At 39.3% G+C, this 26,385-nt stretch overlaps 9 protein-coding genes across 9 annotated transcripts; 4 read left to right on the top strand and 5 right to left on the bottom strand.

The window, feature by feature from the left end:
- Positions 1–2,626: 2,626 nt before the first annotated feature.
- On the top strand, positions 2,627–3,739 carry RO3G_13433 (uncharacterized protein; the record flags this gene model as incomplete). Its single annotated transcript, XM_067668017.1, has 1 exon — positions 2,627–3,739. The coding sequence occupies one exon, from the start codon at positions 2,627–2,629 to the stop codon at positions 3,737–3,739; it is 1,113 nt and encodes a 370-aa protein (XP_067524118.1).
- A 301-nt stretch (positions 3,740–4,040) lies between these two features.
- RO3G_13432 (uncharacterized protein) lies at positions 4,041–6,100 on the top strand (the record flags this gene model as incomplete). Its single annotated transcript, XM_067668016.1, has 5 exons — positions 4,041–4,734; positions 4,900–5,014; positions 5,092–5,331; positions 5,393–5,742; positions 5,808–6,100. 5 exons carry the CDS (start codon positions 4,041–4,043, stop codon positions 6,098–6,100), a joined length of 1,692 nt encoding a protein of 563 aa, XP_067524117.1.
- Positions 6,101–6,871: 771 nt separating this feature from the next.
- RO3G_13431 (uncharacterized protein) lies at positions 6,872–7,438 on the bottom strand (the record flags this gene model as incomplete). Its single annotated transcript, XM_067668015.1, has 1 exon — positions 6,872–7,438. The coding sequence occupies one exon, from the start codon at positions 7,436–7,438 to the stop codon at positions 6,872–6,874; it is 567 nt and encodes a 188-aa protein (XP_067524116.1).
- Positions 7,439–7,890: 452 nt separating this feature from the next.
- Positions 7,891–8,640, bottom strand: RO3G_13430 (uncharacterized protein; the record flags this gene model as incomplete). Its single annotated transcript, XM_067668014.1, has 1 exon — positions 7,891–8,640. One exon carries the CDS (start codon positions 8,638–8,640, stop codon positions 7,891–7,893), a length of 750 nt encoding a protein of 249 aa, XP_067524115.1.
- A 318-nt stretch (positions 8,641–8,958) lies between these two features.
- Positions 8,959–12,145, top strand: RO3G_13429 (uncharacterized protein; the record flags this gene model as incomplete). Its single annotated transcript, XM_067668013.1, has 4 exons — positions 8,959–9,280; positions 9,400–10,521; positions 10,640–11,900; positions 12,079–12,145. The coding sequence occupies 4 exons, from the start codon at positions 8,959–8,961 to the stop codon at positions 12,143–12,145; spliced, it is 2,772 nt and encodes a 923-aa protein (XP_067524114.1).
- Positions 12,146–15,007: 2,862 nt separating this feature from the next.
- On the bottom strand, positions 15,008–18,277 carry RO3G_13428 (uncharacterized protein; the record flags this gene model as incomplete). Its single annotated transcript, XM_067668012.1, has 3 exons — positions 15,008–17,400; positions 17,581–18,060; positions 18,103–18,277. The coding sequence occupies 3 exons, from the start codon at positions 18,275–18,277 to the stop codon at positions 15,008–15,010; spliced, it is 3,048 nt and encodes a 1,015-aa protein (XP_067524113.1).
- A 499-nt stretch (positions 18,278–18,776) lies between these two features.
- Positions 18,777–19,457, bottom strand: RO3G_13427 (uncharacterized protein; the record flags this gene model as incomplete). Its single annotated transcript, XM_067668011.1, has 2 exons — positions 18,777–18,976; positions 19,079–19,457. The coding sequence occupies 2 exons, from the start codon at positions 19,455–19,457 to the stop codon at positions 18,777–18,779; spliced, it is 579 nt and encodes a 192-aa protein (XP_067524112.1).
- Positions 19,458–20,506: 1,049 nt separating this feature from the next.
- On the top strand, positions 20,507–20,662 carry RO3G_13426 (uncharacterized protein; the record flags this gene model as incomplete). Its single annotated transcript, XM_067668010.1, has 1 exon — positions 20,507–20,662. One exon carries the CDS (start codon positions 20,507–20,509, stop codon positions 20,660–20,662), a length of 156 nt encoding a protein of 51 aa, XP_067524111.1.
- Positions 20,663–21,798: 1,136 nt separating this feature from the next.
- RO3G_13425 (uncharacterized protein) lies at positions 21,799–24,732 on the bottom strand (the record flags this gene model as incomplete). The annotated part of the gene is made up of 11 exons (XM_067668009.1): positions 21,799–21,998; positions 22,053–22,080; positions 22,260–22,836; positions 22,898–23,135; positions 23,194–23,291; positions 23,338–23,534; positions 23,586–23,801; positions 23,853–24,003; positions 24,059–24,199; positions 24,272–24,464; positions 24,522–24,732. 11 exons carry the CDS (start codon positions 24,730–24,732, stop codon positions 21,799–21,801), a joined length of 2,250 nt encoding a protein of 749 aa, XP_067524110.1.
- Between the last annotated feature and the right edge of the window lie 1,653 nt (positions 24,733–26,385).

Raw genomic sequence — 26,385 nt, 5'->3', positions numbered from 1 at the left:
CTTCAATGGTATGATCAGTCAAGTGGTTTGATAAATCGACAATAGGAGCCTGCTTACGACACGAGGACGATCCAAGGCGTTTTCTTCACTACCTTGGTCATCCATGATCGAAATAGACCACAATAACAAATTATCTACTACGTACATCGCTTTCGTCTTGTCCTATGCACTTTTATGCTGGTTTTGGCAAGAAAATGTGATGGTTTTGTCATATGATCGTTGCGTGATAAGTGTTACATTCAGGCTGATACATTAAAAAGCACATGCAACTGTAGCTGCTTGCTTTAGACTAAAGCCATCGTCTCCAAGTTCCAGTTCACAGCTATCAGTTGAGTCTTCGCCTTGTTCTTTTTCCCTTCTTCATAGAAAAGAAAAGAGTTGGATTAAAAGGTCCTAAACAGAACAAAACAAAACAAAACTTTAAACAAAAGTTGCAATTACTTCTTCCAAATGGTTATCAATGATGTGCTGACCAAACTGTCCAAGAGATTCAAAGATGTTGATGCAGGAAGGACCCTAGAACATGGCAAAGTACGGGGTTTTTTTTTTTTTTTTTTTTTTTTTTTTTTTTTTTTTTTTTTTTTTTTTTTTTCCTTTCAATCAAGACAAAATAAGTGAGAAAAAGCCCACTTTCCTCTTAGACCAGTAGCAACAAACACAAAATGGGAATTGACTAAATGGGATTGCAGACTTCACTTTGACTGGAATTCACTTCTTTCATACACATAACAAGCAAAGTCAAAGAATAAAGGCTTTGCGTTATATGAAATAAAGGGGGGATGAATATCCTTTTCCCCTTTTTTTTTCAGCAGTGGACGAAGTAATAAATTGATTTCACATCCATAAATAGGTTGTTGTTTTATTTTTGAGAAATCAACAAAACCACTTGGCTGAAATATGGAGCGAAAAAAGCACTGAGGTCATCCTATTAAAACAAAATTTGTCTGCAGGCATCAAATCAGTATAATTGCTATTGACTTGAGTTTCATTTTAACATGATAGTCAGCAGAACACCAATTGGGTTTGATAATCATAATTTTGAGGCTGTAGTGAGCCTTAACTGTTATGTTATCAGTAAGACTTCCAAATAAGAAATAGTCAATTTCCAGCATCAATTATAGTATCCATAGCCATTCACTATCTTAAAGAGCTAAGATGAGATGTTGTTCATATAATGGGTTATTTTGCTCACACTTGAGATTTGGAACACTGTGTTTGTCTCCTGCTTTGTCAAAGCTTCATAGTCTGACTTTTTTTTGCAAACTTTCTTAACTTGCATACTAATGCCATAAAAAAAAAGCTAGAAAGAGGGCCCTACAGTCTTGATATGGAGCATGGTCAAAGAAACGACGTGGCATATTATCATTTTTTAATGTTTTTATAATCTACTGTGAGAAACGACTGTGTATTTTCAGCAAGTTATACCGTCAATAAAATATACACCATGGCTTTCTTTATCGTCATTTTCTTCAAGCGATCCCAGAGGAAGGCGGATAAGGCTTTCAATACAGCAATTCTAATTTATTTCTTACTTTTCATCATCTATTTATAGATGATGCTGAGAATAATTTATAATTATGCTATTAAAGAGTAAAGTATTATCGAATGCTAAGATGCATTTTTTTTTATTATTACTTATTTTTGGAGGCATGTTGATGCTCTTTGCTGAAGGTTATGATATTATCCATCTTTAAGCTATTGATACCATTCTTTCTCCTTTTTCAATTCCATAGGCTAGTTTGTATATACGCAACCAGTAATCAATGAATGTTCGTAGTAGAAGAAAGAGTATAATTTCACTGCAGTAGATTTTTGATTGAGATACGTTCTTCAGCTTTAGATTTCAAAATTCTTATTAGAAGCTACCGTAGATTTTTGTCGTTATGCAAGATTTGTATCTTATGTACAAGTAAACTCTTTTTGAATTAAAAAAAAAAGAAGGCATAGAACCGTACCTTTCCTGTCTTACTCTTTTTGAAGGTCGACTGCTGTTGCTTTGACGATATTTGGCATATTGAATTTGGAGATCTTTTGCAGGATGTCACTTTTTGCACATTGTATCTCTATTTTCTCTTATTCTAACAGTAAATAGTTTGATAAAACCATTTTTACTGCACTCTCTATTGAAGTACTCTAGGCTTATGATATTCATTTAAAAAACAGCAAAAATATAACAAAAAAGAATTGAAAAAACGAGTTTATGCTATCAGTGTATTATGACCTTAATGTTTATTAAAGGCTTGTCAACATCTTTAGGGTATTTGGCTACAAGCTCATGCCAGTTTTTGCCCAAGTTTTTTGATTTGCCATTTGAAATAAGCTAATTCATGGATTGATATGCTTGCTTTCGTAGATTGAATTGGAAGTCTGCCATTTTATCTGACTGTCTTATTCTCCAAAAAGATATCAATACAGTGGTTCCACTGCCAATTTGAGGATTTTATAATAAAATTGGGGGACTAACGAAAAAATTTGTAATGAATGTTTTGAAGTTCAATTCGCATGGTTCTTTCCAATAAAGAAATTTTAGTGCCTAATAAGGCAATTTTACCAACAAAGCCAAAAAAAACTCTCATGGGTGAATGTCGTTCAAGCTGGTCAGCAAAGAACCTCCAGTTTTCTTGCAATGTCGACCAACATCTCCAACCCTAATTCGCTTGGTATTGGGTCTGGACAACCTTCTACCGTAGCAGCCAACCGTCCTTCGACTTTTACACCCTCCACCATGCGTCCCTTTCTGAAGGGATCTGTTCCTAATTCCATCTTTGTCGACATCACTACTGTCACAGACAAAAAACTCTTCTTAACTGAGCTTACTTCGTTTTGTAACGGTGATGAACATCTTTGGGCTGTTGCTGATCAGATTCGTCGAGATTACCACAAGCTGTATGCTGAACTCACCGTTTCGCCAGCCATGTATGCACAACTATGTTCAGACGGTCTTCAACTTCTTTCCTTTGTTGACAGTTTTCATGTTTTTCCATCGCTTTCACCTTCAGCTACGTTGTTAAAAGTTACTTTAGCAGGTCTTCCTCACCAGTATGGTCGACGAGAAGGAGGCCTCGCTCAACTTCACGATGACATGCAACGCAACTTGTCATCTTTTGGTACTGTCGTAGACAGTGGTATCATCAAGGGTTCTTCTGGAGTTTACTCCGGAAAAGGCTATATGGTTCTGGAACAGTTTCCGAAGACCACTGACAACATCGTTGAACACCGACTTCCGGAACTTCAGCATAATGTGCGTTGGGTATATCAGCCGCTTGATTACTCCTCGCAACCTCGCCCTTCGTCCCTTCTTGCAGAAGTCGACATTAATGTCCACGCCACCTGGTCATCAATGAAGCCTTATTGCCGTTATTGTCACGGGGACCATTCTTTGAATAACTGTGAGGTTCGTCAAAAAGATATCATTTGTTACTGGTGTAATGGCTCTGGCCACATTGCCAAATACTGTGATCGCAAAAATGTGTATGGTGAATCTGGCGCTCCCAACAAAAAGAGTCGCAAGATTCCTGCTAAATCAGGGGAAGTCTTATCTACAGAAGATATTCCAACAACTGTAGCTTCATCCGCTGAGCCTTCTACGGGGACTGTTGAAATGATTAGGGAGGTGTTAAAGCCTTCTAATGATGTTGATACAATTGTATCTGAACCCACAACGTCACTTCCCGCTCCTCAACCTCTTGGAACAGCGCAATCCAAGTATGCCCGTGTTCTCCGTTCCACCTCCTCCTAGTCATCACCAGCTAACGATGTTGAGGTTTCAACTAGCACTCCTTCTAAACGAGTGAAAATTTGTCCTCATTGTGAACGAGAAGGTCATCTTCGTAAACAGCACCACGAGTGTGCATTTTACATTCCAAAAGTGAAAAACCTTGATGTAGATGCTCAGCGCTCAAATGAGGACACTGATATGGATGATATTGTAGCCGATGGACAAGAAGGATTTAATACTGACCATCTGGAAGCACCAACTGCTGGTGTTGATCCCCAAACCTCCCTATAATCTTATTATTATGATAATATCAAATAACAGTATGGCTTATCACTCTCACGAAACTTTAAACCCCCCGGATACCCCTCAATCTTCATCTCCTATTAATTTTCGAATTGCTACTCTTAAGTGTCGAAGCCTCGTCAAGTCTGCAGATGTATCAACTCGAAATCATTTTATTCGTTACCTTCGCATACGTCCTCTTGAAATCTTAGCTCTTCAAGAGACACATGCGTCGACTATTCCATTACAACAAACCTTCCATATGCAATTCCAAGCTTCAAACAGCTTATGGTCTCCCCATTGTGGTTTGGTTTGTTTTTCTGCTCTGCTGTCATTTTCGAACACCAAATATAGCGTTTGTGGTCGTGTCATCAGCACAAAGGTTACTCACGTTCATGGTGCTTTCGACCCGGTGACAATTACAGTAGTATATGCCCCTGCTGGTAGGCGTGATCGGTTCACCTTTTTGGAGGAATTGGCACAGAATGGCGCCTCTCTACTACCAGAATTTGGGTCTTCTCGTCATATCCTTCTAGGAGATCTCAATTATACCTATGCTACTCACCTTTCATCTAGTGCTCCTTGTCAGGCATCATCTTCTTGGCTGTCCTACATTGATTCCTGTTTTATTGACTGTGTTACTGACACCGATTGCTCTCCAGTGGCCACGTTTTCTCGAGGAAGCTCCTGTTCTTGCATTGATTATATTTTCGGCACAATGGACATGTTCGAATGTAGAGTGGCCTCAGACGTCACTTATATACAACCATCTTGGTCGGATCATTTCCTTCTTACGTCCCATTTTACTTTCCGGTCTCCAACACATGCAACAATCCTTGGTAAAGGAGTATGGAGGGCACACCCAAGATTGGCATTCTCTGAAACCTTTCAGGCTCTAGTTGCGCACACCATTTTTACTACCATGTCTGCCTTTGATCCTCATATGTCCCCACAAGACAAATGGGACAAGATCAAAACATCCGTTGCTCATTCTGCTAAATCATTCTCCCGTCGGTCAGTTCTCCAGAGGATTATTGCAATGAGATCGCATCCCTTTTCAACGTGTTTATCCTGAATGCCGGCCAACATAGCGATATTGCAACCAAGGTGTTTGGCGATCGTCTGCTTAACGACTTATCTGCCTCTTTGCGTGCATCTTCTATGGATTACTCGATGGATCTGCCGGATCAAGTCTACATAACTTTTGCCTCGATGTTTGCCGATCTGGCCATGGGCAGTGCGACCTGTGACGATACCAGTGTAAAACTCATTGTAGAAGGTGCTGGTTTGGATTATGGACCACGCCGTCTTTTACGAGGCATTGCGAACCTGTAAGTGACCAAGAAATATGTTGAAATCGTAACAAATGACATACATTTATTTCACCTGTAGCATACAAAAATTACCATCGACACCGGTGAATGTTAAAAACACAAGTGAAACCGCCTTGTGGAGTACCTATTTTGATCCTATCCTCTCAACACTGCTGTCTGACCCTGATCGAAATATGCACTTGCAATGGAGCAACTCGGCGCCAACTGAACGCGGAAGTACTCGCCCCGATGCTGCCATTTACCACAAGCAGCAAGGATCCTTTGTGGGCTCCAGAGGGTATGGGGAGGCAAAACCAGAAGGCACCTCAACGCACGACATTTCCGTCGACTTCTTAAGACTGGCAGTGTTTTGCAAAAACTCCATTGATGTTTCCTTGCTGGACTCCACCCTTGCTTTTCAGATTAACAGTAAATTTGATACCACTTACTCCCTTTTTATTGGATGTCTTACCACTTGCTTTTTATTTTGCTAGATTTCACCATTACATTTTACCTACAACAGTTGACTGCCAGGGGCATCTATGCTTCGTTTGAAATCGCTTGTATTACGTTCCCTCGTTCCTTGGAAGGCATTCCTGCATTTTTCAACTTGCACAACATTCGTCTCCTCTTGGCCGTAAACAAGGTCTTTTGGCATAAGTGTGTTGTCTCTGGCAAGCCAGCCACGATTGCTCATCGATATTGCCAAACTATACCGAATTGGCAGAAAAATATCAGAACGCAACAAGATTCCCAACGCACTCCATCATTGCGAATTGAGCAATGATTGAATCATACACAAACATTCATACCTATTCCTGTTTTTTTTACAGCTTATTTTTTCTTTCCTTTTTCTTTTTAAATTTTCTCATTAAACATTGAAAACGAGTGTTGCATTGAAAATCTTTGTCCACTCAATAGTACTCGAATCATGTATTAACGACATCACCATACCATAACGTTGATCCCAGCGTTGATGTTCGACGACACCTCTCGTCTTCAGTTCCTGCTCGATTGCCTCAACGTTCTTTGCACACCTGCGATACTCGACTTTTTTTTTTTGTGTTTTTGCTTGTTATTATAAATCGTTCAAGGAAACTGAACGTCATATCATAATGGCTCTCCGTTGCGACAGCTATCTAAACATTTATGAGAATGAGAAACAAATCCTTCAAAATCACTCAATTCCAAACACTTTGATGCCTCGCTGATTCGTGTCATCAACGTCTCGCTTTCCAAGAACCTGTTGCGTTTAACTTTACTCTTGAGAACGGACCAAAACTATTCAATAGGATTGAGTTCAGGCGAATATGATGGAAGATAAGCACATCGATATCCTCTAGACTCAATATACCGAGAAATATCTTCGGCTTTATGAATAGGAGCATTATCCATGACCAAATAATGACCTTTCATGTGCTGATACTTATCCATCTCATCCATTGTAGTCTTGAGAAAACTAAGGTAATGACCAGTGACAGTTCCTCTGCTAATAATTTCAGAAGCATTTGTTCGCTTTCGTTTTCTGGTCGAAACCTGTGGAAGTCTTAAGCTGCATTTAATCAGACCAGATGCAGAGATTGCACCCAGGATAGTAATCGTTTTTGCTTTTGTTTTTGGGACAGTTACCACAGCAATAGATCCTTTTTTTTGACCACGCCATACTACGCTTCATGTTAATATGGAAGGCAGACTCATCAAGAAAAACACAATTTTTTCTAAAATCCATGTCTGTCTCATCCCATTTGCGTATCCAGTCAAACCGCTCTTGGATCTTGGCTTCACTGTTCCTATCAACGGGTTGAAACTTGGCTTTTTTCAAAGATAAGTTGCATTCATTCTTCATAAACCGATAAAGTGTTGTCTTGGACACTTGGATTCCTTCAAATCTTTGACGTAATTTTTCCATCAATTGCTCAAGAACTATTGACGGATTCTCATCAACCCATTCTAAAATAATTCTCTTATGCTCATCGTTGAGAATGCGAGGACGACCAGAGCTTTTACCCTTTTTAAATATGCCGTCAGGATCTTTTTCATACTGCAGCGCCCACATTTGCGCCAAACGAACATGAATTCCCAACTGCTTTGCAGCAGCTGATGCACTCAAAACCTTCTCGAACATCAGTTTGAAGAATCTTACTTTGTCCTGATCCGTATAGACTGTGTAATCTCGTTTTGTAACTGATTCTTTCATATGAACGTCCTTACTCTGTACTTCGTCCACATGCACAACAATAGGCTCATGGTTGTGCACACGATGAAGAGTGTGCAAATAATCAGTGTGAGAACTGATTGTTTGAAGGGTGTACATTTCTTCATCAACAACATAATCCATGGGCTCAGGGCAGCCATGCTCATCAACAACATGGCCCTGTCCATCTTCATAAAAAAATTGACCGTTCATAATTTGTAGTATGGTGAAAGAGAAAAGAGGTTTGACCTCAACGAGGCGTTATGCTTTTATAGTGATGGCTTTGCCAAGCTTTTTTGCGCGACAACTTTTTCCTCTGTGAAACGACTTTCAATTTGTCATCATCCGAATTGATTTCTGGCCAAACACGGCTTCAATTTTTGTCAACCTCTGACTTCCTTTTCCGTGGCACACGACTTTGATTTCGAAAAAGAGTGTATGTCAAAAATAGTTGTGGAACAAACATGGTTCTTTCCGATAAAATATCTCACCAGTCGGTCAACGCAGTCTTGTGGAGCAGTAGGAGTTTTTCTGGCCTTTTTAAATGGCTTATTCTTGCTTTTTGCGCATTCAGCAGCAGTATGGCCACTAGCGCGACAGTTCCAACAAACACGGGATGAACGTTTCTTTGGACAATCAGAGACAGCATGTCCTTCAGCATGACAGTAGCGACAATAGGTAGGCATGCCACTCCACACAGCATAAAAGCCTTCATCTTCTGACTGATACCAAGGAAGATGGTGAGAAAGAGGAAAAAATCTGTTATCATTTTTTGGGACGCTTAGTATAGCATAGCCCGTACCCATATAGGTACCAGTGTGGGATTCTCGTAGGATCCCTAAATCAAGAACGGAGCCATAAGGTTCCAAACTCATTTTCAAATGTTCCTTAAGAATGTCCTCTTTAAGAAAAGGAAGATTCGATAGTCGAAGTCGAACTAAAGGGACAGCTGGATCTAATGCTTGACAAGGTAAAAGCCTAGCTGCATCATTTTCAAAAGTAATGCCATCTTTAAGAATGTGATTAATGGCAGGATCTGAGGGATCAAAGTTGATTTCAGCAATCTTTCGACTGCCTTCTTTAGTGGTTGCGACTGCGATTCGTGATGGAAATTGTTTCGCAATCAGGGCCATGAGCTGCAGGGGCGATTCAGATCTATCGGTCATGTCCAGGAGGACACTACCTGGAGAACGTCCTGCTCTCCACACTTTAGAGTGAATAACTTTGTCTTGCTGACTGTTGTGAATGCCATATTCGAAAGTAGCATTCATAAGTGATGTTCGCTTCCTAGCCACTACTTGGGACCAGGGCATATTTTTCAATTTGATGGGAGGCGCTGGTGCCTGTGGTCGCTACGTGACAGAGTAGATCAAGTTGAGGTTCAGTCGAGCCAAGCTTCTAGAGGCATAACTATGCCTACCACTTCCTCCCAGCCTCTCACTTCGAATATTATGAAACGTAAACGTTCTATTCGGAACGAATCTGGTGATGACCCAAGGATTCATTCCTCTACTTTGCTAACAACTGAGGAGGACTCTATCTTGGTATCCACTCAAGAAGCCCTGAAAGCTATCTTCACAACAACCGCTGAATCACAAGATGATACTCCAATGGAAATTGATGCTAGAAATACCGACAATCCACATGTTGCTACAGACATAGTTATAGTGGATCAAGCCACTAAAAACATTCCTCAGTCTCAACATCAGGCTGCCATGGATAGCCACCATAATAGCGCCCCAGCAGGATATAACTTTCGTCATGACTCTTTAGGTAATCTGGGATCACCAATACCAGCATGCATCCCCAGTGATCAGCAGCACGGCACTACAGTATTCAACATTGATGGTGCTCTAACTCAGTCTAAGCAATAATGAATAATAGATCGAAAGAACTATTATTCAACATTTCTTCATTGAACTGTAACAGTTTGGTGAAGACCCATGATACCCAAAAACAATCCAATTTCATACGTTACTTACGCTCTTTAAACTTCAATATAATGGCCTTTCAAGAAACACACAGTAACACAGACCATGTAAACTTCATCAATGCACAATTTCAAGCATCTCAATCTCTATGGACTCGCCATTATGGCTTGCTTTCCTTTTCTTCCAACTATCAACTGTCAGACAACCTGATTCCGTCAAACTCTCGCATTATTCTTTCCAAAATCAGTCATCCACAGAACTTTTATACTCCTTTCCATGTATTAGTGGTTTATGCTCCAGCTTCTACAGGTAAGGACAGAAGAGAGTTTTTTGATTCTGTGTTAGATGCTCTCACTTCTGTATCTGATATCGACCCAAATCGGATCATTATCCTTGGCGACTTCAATTATTCTTATCATCGTCCTAACTTGTCAACTCAAACATCTCTAAAATGGGTATCATATCTAGAAGAATCCTTTTATAACGTGATGTATAGTGGAGACAATAGTAATATCCCAACTTTCCGTCGTAATGATGAGATCTACTCTACCATCGATTACATTTTCATTAGTAATCAGATGTGCCCAAAGCTTAGAGCTACTGATATACATCGACTACACTCTTCATGGACTGATCATCAATTACTCTCTCTTTCGCTTAACCTAGGTCAAACTCCCACTGGTTTTGGTCTCTGGCGTGCCAACCCCATTTTGGCTCAACAGAAAGAGTACCGCATACAGCTAAAACAACGACTCACGGATATCGTTCCTTCTTTGCCTAGTCAGATGACAGCACAAGAACAATGGGACTACGTCAAATATGAGATACGGCAATTTACTCAACGCTATGCAATTGACTACACCAACTGGCGCAAGAAGTCAATTAAGGCCTTGCAACGCAAGCGCAATGCTTTCCTCCGCAGTCGACCACCCACAGCTATACGTTTGCATTATCTTCCTGTTATAGACCAACAAATTGAATCTCTTCAACAAGAGTTGGTAGATATTGCAGCATTAAAGGCGGGAATACGTTGGAGAGAACATGGAGAGAAATCCGCCGGTTATCTCAAAGCGGATACACCAGGTACGAACTGTAGAACAGAACATAAATTTTTTGCAAGACCCTACATCGGGATTGACTGTTTCCTCTCGTACACAACTCATGGAGGTTAGTCAAGCATTCTACAAAGAACTTTATTCAGTGGATCCTGTGGATGAGCATGACATTGATTGCTATGTGCAAGATATAGCAGATCTACCACAATTAAATGAAGATGATCGTCGCTATCTCATCTCACCAATTACGATTGAGGAGATAATTGAACAGTCAAAGAAAGTAATTAGAAGACAAAGTAGTCCTGGTTCGGATGGTTTAGGTTATGTCTTCATGCATCTCATTTATCAGTTCTCACTGTTAAAGGATCTTATTATCAAGGTATACAACATGACTTTAACTGCTGGTTCCTTTCCATCATCATGGCAAGATTTACGTGTAAGATTACTGCCAAAGAAAGGGGACCTTTTTACCCTCAAAAACTGGCGGCCAATCTCCTTGATCAACTGTGATGCAAAGATCTACACGCGCATTATAAACCAACGGATGAGATCCGTTATGGACACAATTATCAATCGTTATCAAACTGGCTTTCTTGGTGATCGCTTTATAGCTGAAAATGGCATGGTTCTCAACATACTCATGGAACAAGCTCATGTTCAAAGACGGCCTGAGATTGGTCTCTTATTAGATCAAGAAAAGGCCTATGATCGTATCCACCCTATGTACTTGCGTCAAGTAATGTTGGCCTTTGGTTTTCCACCATCTTTGGTTCATTCTCTTGAGAATCTTTTCTTTGGAAATGCGGTGAGAATCAATATTAACGGACATTTTACCAACAGAGTTGATCAGCGTCGGGGTCTTCGACAAGGCGATTCATTATCGCCTCTTCTTTTCAACATTGCGCTGGAGCCGTTTCTTCGACATATCCTTCAAGACTCTTCCTTTCAAGGTTTCCAATTTCAATCTGTGAGCAACTCGGATACAACAACATCCAATATCGTACCATCCCCCTTAAAGATACTTGCATATGCAGATGATGTGTGTGTCCTGTTGCAATCTACGGATGATTACTGTCGCCTACGCCATCATTTAGACCGTTATGGGTCTGTATCCAACGCTAAGGTTAATATTCACAAGACAGAAGCATTTTCTTTGGATGGACGCTCCTACCCAGAGTGGGTTACCTTTCTAGCAACACAAGGTATTTCCAAATGGCACGATCATTCGGCACCTAGTCCATTTCGATACCTTGGCTTTCCCATGATTCAGTCTTTTCATCAACGTCGTTATCTAGAACAACAGTTGTTACAGACAGTGAAATCTCAATGTATTATCTACTCTCAACGTAGACTTTCTATCAAAGGACGCGTTACCATCATGAATGCATTAATACTTTCTAAATTGTGGTATGTTCTGCGGATGGTTCATTTGCCGACTACTTTCTTTCGACGGCTCAATTCTATGATTTATCAGTTTGTCTGGCATAACTGCAAACCTAAGATCAAATACACACAGTTGTGTTTAGATCCAAAGTTAGGTGGGTTAGGTCTTTTGGATCCACAATTTCAACGACACAACCTACAGTTACGCTGGATTCATCAAGTTCTGGAAGACAACCACCCTCAGTCTTGTAGTCAACCTATGTTGCTAGATCATGTACGTCGTTTCCATTCAGGAAATACTGGAACAAGACTGGCTCTCTTTTTCCCTCTTTTGCGATTACATCCTGCTGCTCACGCTAATAACTTTATGCAAAACATATATGAGTCGGTTGATTCTTTCGGATATGCAGATACACAACAGGCAAAGTGTACCCCTGCCACACTTCTCCGCTTGCCCCTGTCCGCTATATTCGCTATGATTCCTACTGATTATTGGATCACTCGAGCACGACACAAAAAACTCAAGATGTCTCAATTTTTTACGTATGATCACTACTTTGGATGTATACGACCTTTATTGTCGTCTGACCAGCCTTCCTCCCCTTGTCTGGTTTCCAAGTTAAGCCGAGATATCCATAATCGTATCATCAAGCTCAATCAGCTTATCTGGCCTCATATACTGAATCAAAATGAGCCATTGGGGGAAGTAGATGATTCAGTATTCATCGATGCCTTCTGTTCGCAGCCCCAATGGATCAGCTACAAACCTAAACCATTTCGGTTGTCTCTAATACAGCGATCTCTACCGTCATCGGCAATATCACCAATACCAACTTCAAAGTGGTCACTTTTTTGGAAAATGCCTATTTCGCCTGAAAGCCGGTCTTTATGGTATCGTCTATTCCATCGTAAACTCTTTAGTCAGTCACTTTTCTCAAAATTCGATAACGGTTTGACCTCTTCACAATGCAAATTTTGCTCTGCTAATAATGAAGATCTACAACACCTCTTCGTGCGCTGTCTCAGGAAATGGAGAGTATGGACAGATGCCTTCAACTTCTTCAGTCCACACCTCACTTTCACCCAAGATGATGTATGCTCAATCCTCTGGTCTTTTCAGCGGTTTCCTTTTGTTGACAATACTGATCTCTGGACTCTCAGCTGCTGCGTGCTCTCTGTTATCTGGCATGCCCATTGGAGATTTACTATTGACGGCTTTCCTTTTATTGATAAACAGTTGGTCACTCGTGCTATGTCGCAGTTTGCCACCCTCAAAAGGGGCAGGCTCGACCTTGACTAGCATGTTCAATCGCTTACATTCTGTTTCTTTTGGTTCACACCGCTCTCAGACGTGTGACTCCTATTATATTATATTTTATAAATAAAATAAACAAAAAAAAAAGCTGATAAGAAAACCTAGTTTATTGATATCATCACAACTATGTTCTTCTGTGCGACATGATCCCAGTAGTGAACTTGAGCTTTAGCAACCTTAGAGGTAAATAAAAAGAAACCAAGGATAAGAGGGCGTTGGAGGCAACCATTATTTTTATAAGCTTGATTGAGTATTGGTTGATCGAAGTCAAATGAACGCGAGTCTGTTTATATCAAACAGCCGTGACATATCTTTGCTTAATCTTTAGTCTAATCAAATTGTATTTTCTTCATTAAAAAATTACTTTCAATTTAGACTATACATAGCTCTTTATAGTTTTTATGTAGGCATAATACTGAAACAGCCTTTTAACTTGATCTTCGTCATGCCTTACGGTTTAGTATATTGAATTCAAGACATCGAATGACAGCAATATTCTTGGATGATGAAAATTAATGTCTTTAGCAATTCTATAACATATCATATAGCGCTAAATTTTTGATTGGATGAGACACTGAGCTAGCAAGCTAGAGTGTTGTGTTTCTTACATTTATATGATAAATTTATGAAATTACTATTTTACAATGGGACTAATTGATTTTCATCTACTATTTACCTTGAGATTTCAAATATTTTATTAAATAGTTAAGCAGGATCTATTTCAAGAGGGCTTTATACTCAACACAGGATAAACAAAATGAAAAAAATAAAAGTAGACTAGTATAAATCAATCAGACTCCATCTGATGAAGTAAAATGAATAAAGATATTCTTTATTGTTAAAACTGTATCCATTTGTATGAATTAAGTAATAGTTTTACTATATTCTTATTATGCTAGTCTTTAGAAACATAAATTAGTGTGGCGTTGGTTTATTACATGTCGATTTCGAGTGTAAACCAATATAATTCATCCAAAATATTTTCATGTTTTTCAATATGTAAAGTTGACGTGGTATGAATGATATTCTGATGCTCCTTAATACACACGCATGTATTGTCGCATGTATTTTACTATGATGTCCAAGTGCATGATTTATCCTGACTACTCAGTGCCTGTGCGGTACCTTAATTATAGTCATGTTTGTATTTTTCTTAATGGATCATTTTGTTGCATCATAAGCGCTTTTAATTAGATTGTTGAAATAGTTAGCGATTAACCAAAGCTCAATTACAACATGTGAATACAAAAAAGAGCTTTGTTGCATAGCTATCCTAAGCTAGAACTTTTAATATCATTCATCACATATGTTCAGAAATAAATACCCACACACTTTTTTTTTATGGAGGCAAAGCTCAAGTTTATTGATGTGACGATATAATCAAGTCACGATAATTGTTTTGGGTTTTTCAATGTTAAAAGTATATGCAATAATATATAAATATAATTTTTTTTTTTGTTGTTGTTGTTGTTGTTGTTGGATTGGTTGAGATATGAATGGGTAAGAAAAGCTGTCAATAGTGATCTAGACTAATTCAATGAGAAAAGAGGTAAGGCACGGTGAGCGCAACCTTGAAGAAAGAGTTCTTCTCGGTAAGCCTGTCGGATGAGCCTGCGGGCGCTTTGAATGACAATAGACGGAGCAAAAGGTTGATTGTTGAAAATCAGCTGCCAGGTAGCACGCCATACAGTCAGTAATGTATACCCAACCACTATAGCTGGAGAGACAGGCAAAGGGCAACAGATAGGCGGAGGAAATTCTAGATGGAAAAGGGCTTTCTGTAGTGGGTTGTCGTCAGAGGCAGAGACGAAAATACTCATCCCAAACAGTTTGCCAAACGAGCATTTTTTGGGCAGTCATAGAGGAAATGTTCTAAAGTATCCGATCCAGTAGCACAAACGGAACATGTATCAAAAGGAAAATAAGATGGTATCAATCGATTCAACAGGGAGCGATGAGGGATCTTGCGGTGTAAAAGGCGATACCAAACATTACGACAGGCATGAGAGACAGGGTAGACCCAAAATTTTTTCCATGCTAATGCTGTCAGAGGAGATGTGTAAGTTGATGAAGTCAAATCCTGAAGACAAAGACGGCGGAACTGCTTTGACGACATAGGGCTTGAAGAGGCGTCAGCTAATAAACCCAGAGCCGAGATAAAAGGAGCGGCATCAATACCATGAGTGAGATCCGGTTTGAAGGGATTAGGACCTAAATGGGCATAACATGCTGGAATAAATGGACGAACAAGAAAGGGAGAAAGCAAAATTGAATTATGTCGTACCATCCGGAGAAAATGACGGGCGAGATAAGGGTGCACTTGGAGTTCGGAATTTGTGCGGGCACGAAGACGATTGGTAGTAGGGTCAACGAGGTAGACGACGGACAGATGCAGCTGAGATAGTGAGCGTCTCAGTGGTGGAACCGAAGGAGCACGTAATACCCCAGATATTGGTAATTGAAGGCAGGTATTTGCGTTCACTATTACCGAATAGAAATTATGAGGTAGTCGATCAATAGCTTGGAAGAATAAATGAAAGGGACTGCTTGATGAGCGCACAGAGGGTGGTCGCAGATCACGAAAGACAAAGGAAAGTCGATAATCAGCCAGGGGCCAAGTAAACACTGAGGAAGTGGTATCCGACTGTAGATGATGAAGGAGACAGTCAGCTAGTCGAGGCAAGACTAGAGAATTACAAATCATCGGCGAAGTCCAAAATGTCGCAGGTGGGCCTATAGGGGCACCGCTTAAAAGTGGAATGAGCCATCGTAGTTGGAGAGCGTGTTGTTGAATACCAGGATCAAGTACACCAAGGCCACCTGAAGAGCGAGGCAAACACATTGTAGAAAGGCTGATCTTGGGGAACATACGAAAAGTCAAAAAGGAGAACATTATTCCTTTAAGTTTGCTGATGAAACTGGATGGGACATATATAAGGCAGAGAACGTGCCAAAGCTTCGATAAGACTAAGGTATTCAAAACTGTGACTCGTCCACGTACTGAAAGTGATCTCTGTGAATGTAACTGACCAGCTGTTTTGATTTGACCAAGTAATTGAGAGAGATGTTCATTGCGTTGTGAGATGGAACTACACAAAGGATAGCCAAGATACGTGGCAGGCAAAGTGGACGAGCGATCGTGCCAATGTGTAATACGATGAGTAATTAAGGAAGATCTCCAAGTAGCCGAAGAAGATATACATGCACCAGATAATGAGACAGCTAAAGTTTTATGAAAGTTGATCTGGGCATTGGAAGCGCGAGAATATACCTCAAGATGTGAATGTAGAACGTTCAGGTCGTTTGGGTCGTGAAGCAAGCAGACCATGTCATCAGCATATGCCAGTAATTTGATCGGCTGCAAATTGAGATCCAAAGGGTGAGATAACGAGGACCTTGGTAAGGCAAAACCACAAAAGGCAAGGTCACGAATAATTCGCCGGAGCAGCGGTTCGAAAGCAAGGTTGAAAAGTACAGGTGATATGGGATCGCCCTGTTGCAAACCACGTAGTTGAGGAACGGATGGTGATAAGAAACCGTTCACATTTAGACGCAGTTGAGTACCAAAAAACATATTTGACAAACTGTGCACCACTATAGGAGAAAAACCAAAGCGCAAAAGGACTTTGTGCAAATATTCGGGATGGATCTTATCGCAAGCTTTTTCCTGATCAAGCATGAGACCAATAGACTGAGAGTGCGAGTTTCTGGCATGATCCATAACCAGTTTCATGAGGAGCCCATTGTCAGCGATAAAACGTCCATGAACAAACCCAGTTTGGAATGGTGTGATCAACGACTTTGCTATATTAATAATGCGAGCATTAAGAATACGCGTAAACGCCTTGACATCGGCGTTGATAAGAGATATTGGTCTCCAATTCTTCAGATCAGACAAATCACCTTTCTTGGGGAGCAGAGATACACATGTTTCTTGCCAAGAAGGCGGGAAGATACCAACAGTTAAGGCGTTATTATAAACAGCCAAGACAATTTCACGACAGGCAGGATGTCGAAAAAGAAGATTCAGGAGTTCATAAGGAAGTCCATCCACGCCAGGGCTACTTCTCTGAGGACATCTCGACACCTCCTCAAGCAGTTCATCATATGTAATTGGACTAGTTATGAGCTGACGATCAATCTCAGATAAGTGCAAATCTTCAGGCAAGGAATCCAGAAAGTTATCCATGGCCGTGTTGTCAATTGGATCTGAAAAATATAATTGAGAGTAGAAGTTGGCGGCGGAATCAAGCATTTCATCTCTGGTAGAACTAATAGTGTGATTTACAGGATGTCTTAAAGGCGGAATCAAATGACGAGATGAGCGAGTAGCCACAGTTCTTTTGAGATAGCCAGGTGACAACTCTCCAAGCTCACGCTATCGTATACCCGTCCGAAGTGCTAAGTTGTCTACATGATATTGTTGGATTTCGGCCAATTGTGACTCGACGATACTTAACTGAGGTTGGACAACATTGGTACAATCAGGGTTCTGAGACATTTTAGCTATCAAGCCAGAGCGTTTTTTCTGAAGAAGTCGTTCGCCTTGAGACAATGAGAAGGCCTTCTTACGGGCTGAGTGTTTTGCCACACGCTGTAAGGTTGACTTGAGCTCTTCCCATTTGAGATTGACAGGGAGCGAGGGATCAAGGGTATCAACAGTGTTGTCAATAGCGGAGGCCAGAAGAGAGCGAAATGAGGGGTCCGAAGCCAGCTTAGGCTGAGCTCGCCATAAGCCTTTCCCAACCTGTGCAGTGCTGTTAGGAGCAGAGTCAGAGAGGAGGGGAAGTCTCAACGAAAGCAACAAGTGATTTGTCCAGGACGGTTGAATATAATGAACCTGACCTAGAGTACGAGTACAGACTAAGTCTTTTGAAAGGAAGATATAGTCAATGCAGGATTATTGGGTACCACGAAGGAATGTGGATTGAGAAGAGTGACCAGGTGGAGTGACTCCATCGACAAAATGAGATGCAATATAATTTAACCATGCAGTAGGAGCTTGAGGACGACGAGAGCGTTTGGACAAGTGTGTTGCATAGGTATAATTAAAGTCACCGAGTAGAACGTGTCGAGATGGACTCATCGGAAAGAGAAGAGAACAGTCGAATTGCATCATACGAGTTAGAAATTCGTATCTGTCACGTCGAGAAGCGGGAGCGTATAAAACAGTGATCGTAATGGGAGTAAAACAATGAGCCTTATGAGAAACGGTTGTTGTGATAACACGCCCGCAAATACTGAGGACAGTTTTGGGGAAGGATAAGTCATGGGATAAACAAATTAGTCCACAATGGGGAGACCAAATACTATCATAAGCTTGAAAATGTGTGTGGAAGAGATCCTGCAATTGAGGCGTATTGGCACGAGTTTCCTGCAATGCCAGTAAATCGATAGACTGTTCACGTAAGTAGCGGATAAAATGAGAACCAGACGTAGGATCCGTTGATTTACGCAAACTGCGACAATTAAGAGTAGCTAATGTAATAAGAGAAGAGGTAACCAGGTTTGATGTGTGTGTAATAGTATTTACACGATCGTGATATGAATGAGCAGTACGTGTTTCTAAATTCATGATAATAATTTTAGAGTATAGTTGGCATCGCGCCTATATCATCCTGCATAAGGTTTGGAGGTTGCTGCATATCATTAGATTCATCTTCGTGTTCTTCCATGTCTGTGTCTATGCCATCCACATTTGGCACATAATCCACAGTGTGTGGGGTCGTTAAGATCTTATCTTTATACTTCAAACAAGCCTTAGAAGTGGTACGTACATGTCCTTCTAAACCACAATGTGGACAAACGATGGGCTTTGAGGGTTTCTTCTGCTCAACAATTCCAGGAGCCGCACCAGAAGCAGTTTGGGATCATGTGATTATTTTACCCTTTGGCGCATATTTAGAGGTATTGGATCCATTGACAGCCAATATGGTACTTGGTGGAGTTGTCGAAGAAACAGATGTCTCAGGAGAATATTTCTCAATATTTTCGAGATTCACAGCAACTAACTGACCCTTTTCGGTAGATTCTATAATCTCAGGGTTTGCTGTAGATGAAGGTGCAGCTGTTGCTGATGAAGGTACTGGAGTCTTACGGGCCTTTTTGTTGGCTGTAACTTGAGGTGAAGGATCGTTCCTGCATGGACATACTTTAGCTTTATGCCCAAAAGCATGACAATTGTAACATGAAATATTGGCAAGCCTCTTTGTACAATCAATTATCGCATGATCGTTTCCATGACAATATCTGCAGTAGGGGGCCATCGAGTTCTATGTAGCAAAGACTTCGACCTCACTTGGTTGAAGACGAGTCTCGTCAGAATTTCTTGACACAGGAGTGAATTTCCAAGGCACAACATGCATCAAATTGGAACGATGTGGCCCTTGTTTGTGAACTTCCAAAACAGCATAGCCTTGACCAGAGTACAAGCCGGCTAAGCCACAGACTTTACCACAATCGATAATCGTACCGAAAGATGAAAGATTGGAACGCATATCATTATGTAGATCCTGTAGCCTTTTATCACCACGACCATAATGAGATGGCAAATTCTCAAAAGAGATTCTCAGGATATCAGCGTCCAACGCTAAAGATGGATATGCAACAAAAGGCTTCTCAAAGGAAGGTGGTTTAACTCCGATTGTGCAAAGTTTTTCCTCAAAAGATGAAGACACGACCAATTCAGCGAAAAGCTTAGAAGAATCACGACGAATTACTTTTACAACATGCCATATATCAGTAGGGTTATCACATGTCGACGCAAGCTCTTCCAAGAAATTCGGTTTGACCCACGAGTAATGTCAATGAGAACGGAGTCAGGCACAGTCCCTTTCAAAAAAGGTCGCTCACTGTAACTTGCAAAATGACTTAAATGCGAGGCAGGGTAAGTATTGACATCAGCATTCCGATCGACGTTGGTAAGAGCGATAGTAGAGCTAGAAGCTGTACTTGAAGTTTTCACAGTGCCTCGAAGTATTCGAGCCCAAGTTTTTCCAGATTGTAGAAGTGAAGAAGATTTTGGCTTTGAAATTGCCTTATTAGGAAGCAAATTTTCTTTTTTTCTTCTCTACTGTTTTTGTTAGAAACTGCTCTTCTTTTACTTGGTTGGTCTGCTTTGTCACGATCTGTGGTATTTGTCTCTGGATAAACTACCCATACTGCCAGGACGCGTTGTTCTAATTGTAGGCGTGTATCATGCTCATATTTCAGCGTGGGGGTTTGATTTAGCTTATCGACGTTATCCAGCAGCGTGGTTGTAACAAACAGGTTATTTCTTGCCCTCCAATCCTACAGTAACGCGGTTACAAACAAAATGCTGACATTTTTGTGTGGGAATATGAAACAAAAATCTATTCCTGGTAACCTGACAGACCATCACAATCGTTGTTTACTAGGTGACGACTGGTGCGGACTGCAAAAGGGTCGTGTTTGGGTTCATCACTATTTTGCTATTGTCAACTTGGCTTGAGTGGTTAGACTGTGGATGGGCTGGATCCTCCCCCTTTCTTCCACTCGCTTAAAAGTAACTAGGCCCAAATGCAATCCCTCAAGATGGATAAGTTTTAGGGATAGAACTTGATTCATCAAGGGGAGGAATCAGAAGATCCGTTCGTGCGTATCGTACCTCCTCTTAAGGCTGGTCAGCTTCAGGTATCTTGTTGACGCTTGGATACTTTTTGCTATCATCTTTCGATTTTGGGGTCAGACGTACTTTTACCTTCTCGTGGTTGACTCTGTTAATCAAAACTTGATTTGTAAAAAAGAAAGAGTTTTGAGAACTAAGAAAAGTACTTTTTTCTTTTTTAAATAAATGCTTATTGACATGAATAAACACATGACTTCTTTTTGATTGTAGTAATAATTAATGACTTGGTATTTAAGCTAAACTACTTTGCCATCCATTGGAATATAAGCTAAAGACATCACTTTTAAAGCGCACTGATTTCAGTTATATCATTAGCTGCTCTTTTTCTCTATTACAACGAACAGCTGTATATGTCAGTAAAGTATTTTAATTCCTTTCTATTTTAGTCAGAAGCTTCCTCATACAGTTTAAGACTTTGACATTGCTCAAGGAAGTTGATATATTTACAAAATACAAAAAAATAAAAAGCACAAAGTACTCAATAGGGTATTGTAGAATGACATTTTCCGGACAATAGATCACAGAGTTTCCCATTTTATTTTCTTCATATAAATAAACTTGTTTCATTTTTTTTAAATCCTGAAGCAGGTTAAACATTTTTTTCTTAGTATACATGAAATCTCAAAAAGTTGAGAATAACTAAAGAGAAATTTTTGTTTTGTTCCTCTTTAGGTACTATACGCTCAAAAAAAAAAAAAAAAAAAAAAAAAAGTAGACAAGAAAAAGTTTTGGTTAAAAGCAAACCATGTCTACTGTATTCCTACTGCTAGGTGCGAAAGCCTTGATTTATTATCTTTTCTATCTCCCTTATTAATACATGTTTATATCTCAGTTCATGTACAAGGTGGAGGGTGTCATGCCTTATAGAATTCATTTGAATATTAGTCTACTCTCCGTACCCAACCATCATCAGATCATATTAAAAAGGAAACATTACATTGATTTATTACTATACGATATCACTCATCCTGCTCCTCAACTAAAGTACCTGATGAAGAAGGCAAATCAGGACAGGGGAATTCCTTTAATATAGCCCCCAGAATTTGGTGAATAGTTGTATTCAAGAGGACACCATCACCTTGCTGCTGCGTGAATTGTACGATACAATCAGATTCTGACATGATCAATTCTACTTTACACTTCACTTGTCTTGCTTTTCCTTTCATAGAGCATCTTAGAGACAGCTTTTGTCAAATTGTGTATATCGACTTACCTTGACTTGGCTTTGTCTTGATCTCAGCCTTATAACGTATTGTACCATTCCTGTCACATTTTTCATAAAATCTTGTCTCTGTTGTCTATTTGTTTTCTCAGTCAACTGTGCATTTAAATAAAACGGAAACAAACCTTGTTCATTAATCTATGTAAGGTACGGAAAATACTTGTGCTATTTGTGCTGTAAAATGATAAAGGAGCATACTTTAGGCTGTTTAAAAAAGAAGAGTTGCTGAAGCCAAGAGGGCTTGGGTGCCTCTGTAGGTGAGCTGTTGGTGGCAGTAATAGTAGAGCTATTAGAAAGTAAACTAGGTGTTGTTGGTCGATGTGTTCTTGGGTCCATAGAAGCTTGACTACTTCTTCTATTTGGCTTGGCTTTGGATTCATTTGCTGTCGTACGAAATGAACTGGAACTTGAGGTACAACTACTGCTGCTGCTACTCAACGTGCTTCCGTCTGAGAGTGCAGGTGGTGCTAAAGGTACTGGTTCATTAAAGATTGACAGGTCCAATTGCTTTCTGACAGGTTGCTTTGAGCCCAAGGTGAAACCAAACTTTTTAGAATTTACAGTGGCTCCCTTGGGAAGACGAAGAGAGAGTCCCTTGGCGTTTAAGGTAGCTGATTTTCTAGTTTCATTTGCTTGATTCTTTTTAATGTCTTCTTCTGCAGGTTCTGCTGTTATTGTGGGCTTATTATTGCTGCTACCAAATAAGGTTTTTCGTCTTAGTGTTCCCACAAGTGTCATTGGTTTATTTGAAGTAGGAGTTGAATCTGCTGCTACCCTGCATCATAACATACATTATTTAATATAAAAAAAATTTCAAAAATATCAAATTGACTTACTTTGATACATCTTTACTTGACCTGCGAGGACTCAGAGCTTTCTTTACGAATTTTGAATAAAACGTTTCACTTTTCTTCATCTTTTCTGTTCCTTGATCTGCCGCAGACTTTCGACGCAGGGTCTCTGTTTCTTCTGGAACCCAAGGAGCTACAGATTTTGGTGCGACTGAAAAGCAGCGTCTGTCCCTTTCTGAACGGTGATCTAGTGTTTTATATTGTCGAGGATTGAATGGTATATCTAATAGAAGCAAATGAGCTTTTGCTTTCTCTCCTTTCCTTTAACAATTAAGTATTACCTATTACTTCTTCATCTGCTTCATCATCATGGTCTGATTGCCAGTACTTTTCAGCATGCTGTTGAAGTAATACATAAACCACTTTTTGCATATTGTGCCTATAGGAATAAATAAGTAAAAATAATAAAGGACATTTAAACATACTCTTTTTGTAAAAGCGCATTCACAATCACTTGGTTATCCGATTCTCCCCATAAGAACTTGATTGTTTCTAATAATCTATCATCAATTTCAGAAGGATGTGAGACGGGTTGACCAATATCTGTGGGTGGTATGGGCAATGTATGTAGATTGGATGGTTCTGTTTCTTTAAACCAAGGGTGATCCATGATTTGTTTCATCTAACGACAAAGGTAAGTTTTAAGCAATAAGAAAGATATCTTTATGATTACAGTTAATCGTTTGGATGGGTCGACTACCAGAATACGACGAATTAAATCTTGAGCAGATCTTGAAATGTTCTCAGGCATCACATATTTACCAGACTTGACTTTTCTTAACAACTGTCGAATGTTTTCATCATCAAAGGGTAAATGGCCTGTTAATAGGGCAAATAAGATAACACCACAAGACCAGATATCACAAGAAGAGCCATGATAAGCCATACCCTAGTGTAAAGTATAAGAACATTTATGTACTCGCTTGCATTGTTTATTTACAGCAACAATCTCTGGGCTTGCATAATGAGGAGAACCACAACTGGTTTCTAATAAAGAACCAAGGGGTTGAAGTGAAGCCATACCGAAATCAGCAATTTTGATATTATGATTTGAATCCAACAATAAATTCTCTGGTTTCAAATCCCTGTGGCTACTTTATGTTAATATACAGATGTAAGGGAGGAAGGGCTTCCTGCGGTCTTTACCAAATCAAATGATGATGACAATAGTCTAAACCTAAAATGATTTGCTGAAAGTGACGTCTTGCTTCTTCTTCGTCCAATCGACCTTTACTCACCAGATATTCGAATAATTCTCCACCTTCAACATATTCCAGCAAAAGATACCTAGTCAAGGAGAGAAAGAAAAAAAAAGAGGTTTAAAAATAGGGAGTTGTTAAAAAAAGGGGAATGACTTACAAGTCAGGAGAAGCTGGGTCATCGATAACATCGATGAGTGACATAACATTCGGATGGTGAATTAACTTCATGATAGCAATCTCTCTTCTTACAGCCTTTTCAATCGCTGGATTGGCTGCCAAGTGGGATTTACTGATGATCTTAATCGCAATCTGTTCTCCAGTCAGCCTGTGAACGCCCAGTTTGACTCGACCTAGTGAACTTTAGTATGCCACGAGCCATGCTCTCATCTATCTTTTTCATTTTGTACCTGAGGCACCTTTGCCCAAAGTCTTGCCTACGATATAATCACCAATGTATTTTCTTGGTTTTTGTTGTTGAGAATGACTCGAAAGTGCTCCAGAGCTACGTCTTCTGTCTTTCATGGATCTAGCAGATCGGGTACTTGTTGCTGCTGAAGTACGACGACTGTGTACGTTGGAAGGTATATGATGATAAGGTTCTGACACGATAGCTTGCATATTTGTTTTTATTAAGATTATTAAATAATGTTTATATATTAATTATGAGTAAATGAGTGAAATAGAGAAAGAAAGAACAAGTGAATGGGTAAAAGAAGAAAAGAATAAAGATACGTGTTAGGAGAAAGAAGAAGAGGAGATGTATATTTCTAATTAAAAAAGGTGGAGGAGAAATAGATGGTGGTGAGTAGGAGAAACAAGGGGGGAAAAAACAAGAAAAAGAAAAATTAGTTTTTGACAAGGTTTTACGTGCTTTCTTCTTTGATGCATACATTGAGTTAAGGACGCTAAAAGGGTGAATTGGTGATAAATAGAGACGTTTTTATTATATATACTGTCTAAATATCATTTCACTTTAGCTGTCTACTTATTTCTTCTCTCCTTATCTATTTAGATCTTTTATAAAAACTAGTCTTTTTTTTTTATGATAATACAGTGATTTGACAATAAAAGATGTAAGGAAATAGTAAGATAGTCCATGAAGTATGCTAATGTTCCCATTCAATTGTATCCTGCATACTGCAAGTATTTCTACTCAGATTCGTATGTGATTGCGTATATGAAATCAAACATTCTAAAATGAATAAAGTATGATAATAATCACTCTATTTTCCTATTTCTTGTACTCTAATTCTTGTGTTCAATTTCCTTTTACTTTAAAGCGTTTATGTTTTTCATATAAAAGGTAGTAATATTATATTAGCTTACTCCTGTAGTGTGCAGGTTCTTTTTTACCTTTTATATACGCTCTGTTCATGTAATCTAACGCCACTAATCATCTTTTTCCTCCTTTTCATTCAAATTACAAAAGATTTGAATGGCCATGTGCTTGATCCATATTGTATTATACTTTATTGAGTGAAAATATTCAAGAGCAATTATGGCAAACTTAGATGATATCAAGTTTTTTTTTTTTTTTTTTTTTTTTTTTTTTCTTCAATTTTTGCTATTTATAAAATATAATTTAACAGTGCTGTCAATAGGATACATCCCATTGTTTTCTTTTTTTTCTTATACAAGAAAACTAGACCAGCTGTGTTCAAATTAACTAGTATTTTTCGTGTTAACAACACCACACATAAAAGTTGAGAAGAGATAGCTTATTCATATTATACATTTAAAATGAACTAACGCTCTCCTTCTTTTTGAAATATTAGTTTGGGTAACAATGTTTTAGGAGTATAGACTGTGGAGAACATGAAATGAAATGATGCCAAAGTTGGCTTATGGCCCAACAAGAGATTTTGTTTTTTTTTAATATGTAGTTTTTTCAATAAAATAGTCAAAAGTAAATGGCATTCGACTTCTGCAAGTGAAAAAGATGAATTCAAATACATACTTCAGAGCCATTAAGAGAAGATATTGGCATTCATATTAATAATATAAATATAAAGCATTGCTATATTTTTTATTGCTCTGTGCAATGGCGGGGTTCAAGCGACAGTTTCAATGACAAAGGAGGTAATATCCTAGATTTATTCGCTTCTTTCACATAAAAAGGATGGCTTGCCTATATTTATTAGTAGATATTGAGAAACAATGATGACATCATGAATTTCTTTTCATGTTCTTACATGTAAGTCTGGTTACTTTTTAATCTCGTTTTATTTTAATACATAGGATGGGCAAAATACATGAGTGGATTCTATATAC

This window comes from Rhizopus delemar, genomic scaffold (assembly GCF_000149305.1).
Source record: "Rhizopus delemar RA 99-880 supercont3.12 genomic scaffold, whole genome shotgun sequence".
Taxonomy (NCBI): domain Eukaryota; kingdom Fungi; phylum Mucoromycota; class Mucoromycetes; order Mucorales; family Rhizopodaceae; genus Rhizopus; species Rhizopus delemar.
This window is presented reverse-complemented; position numbering and strand designations above follow the sequence as displayed.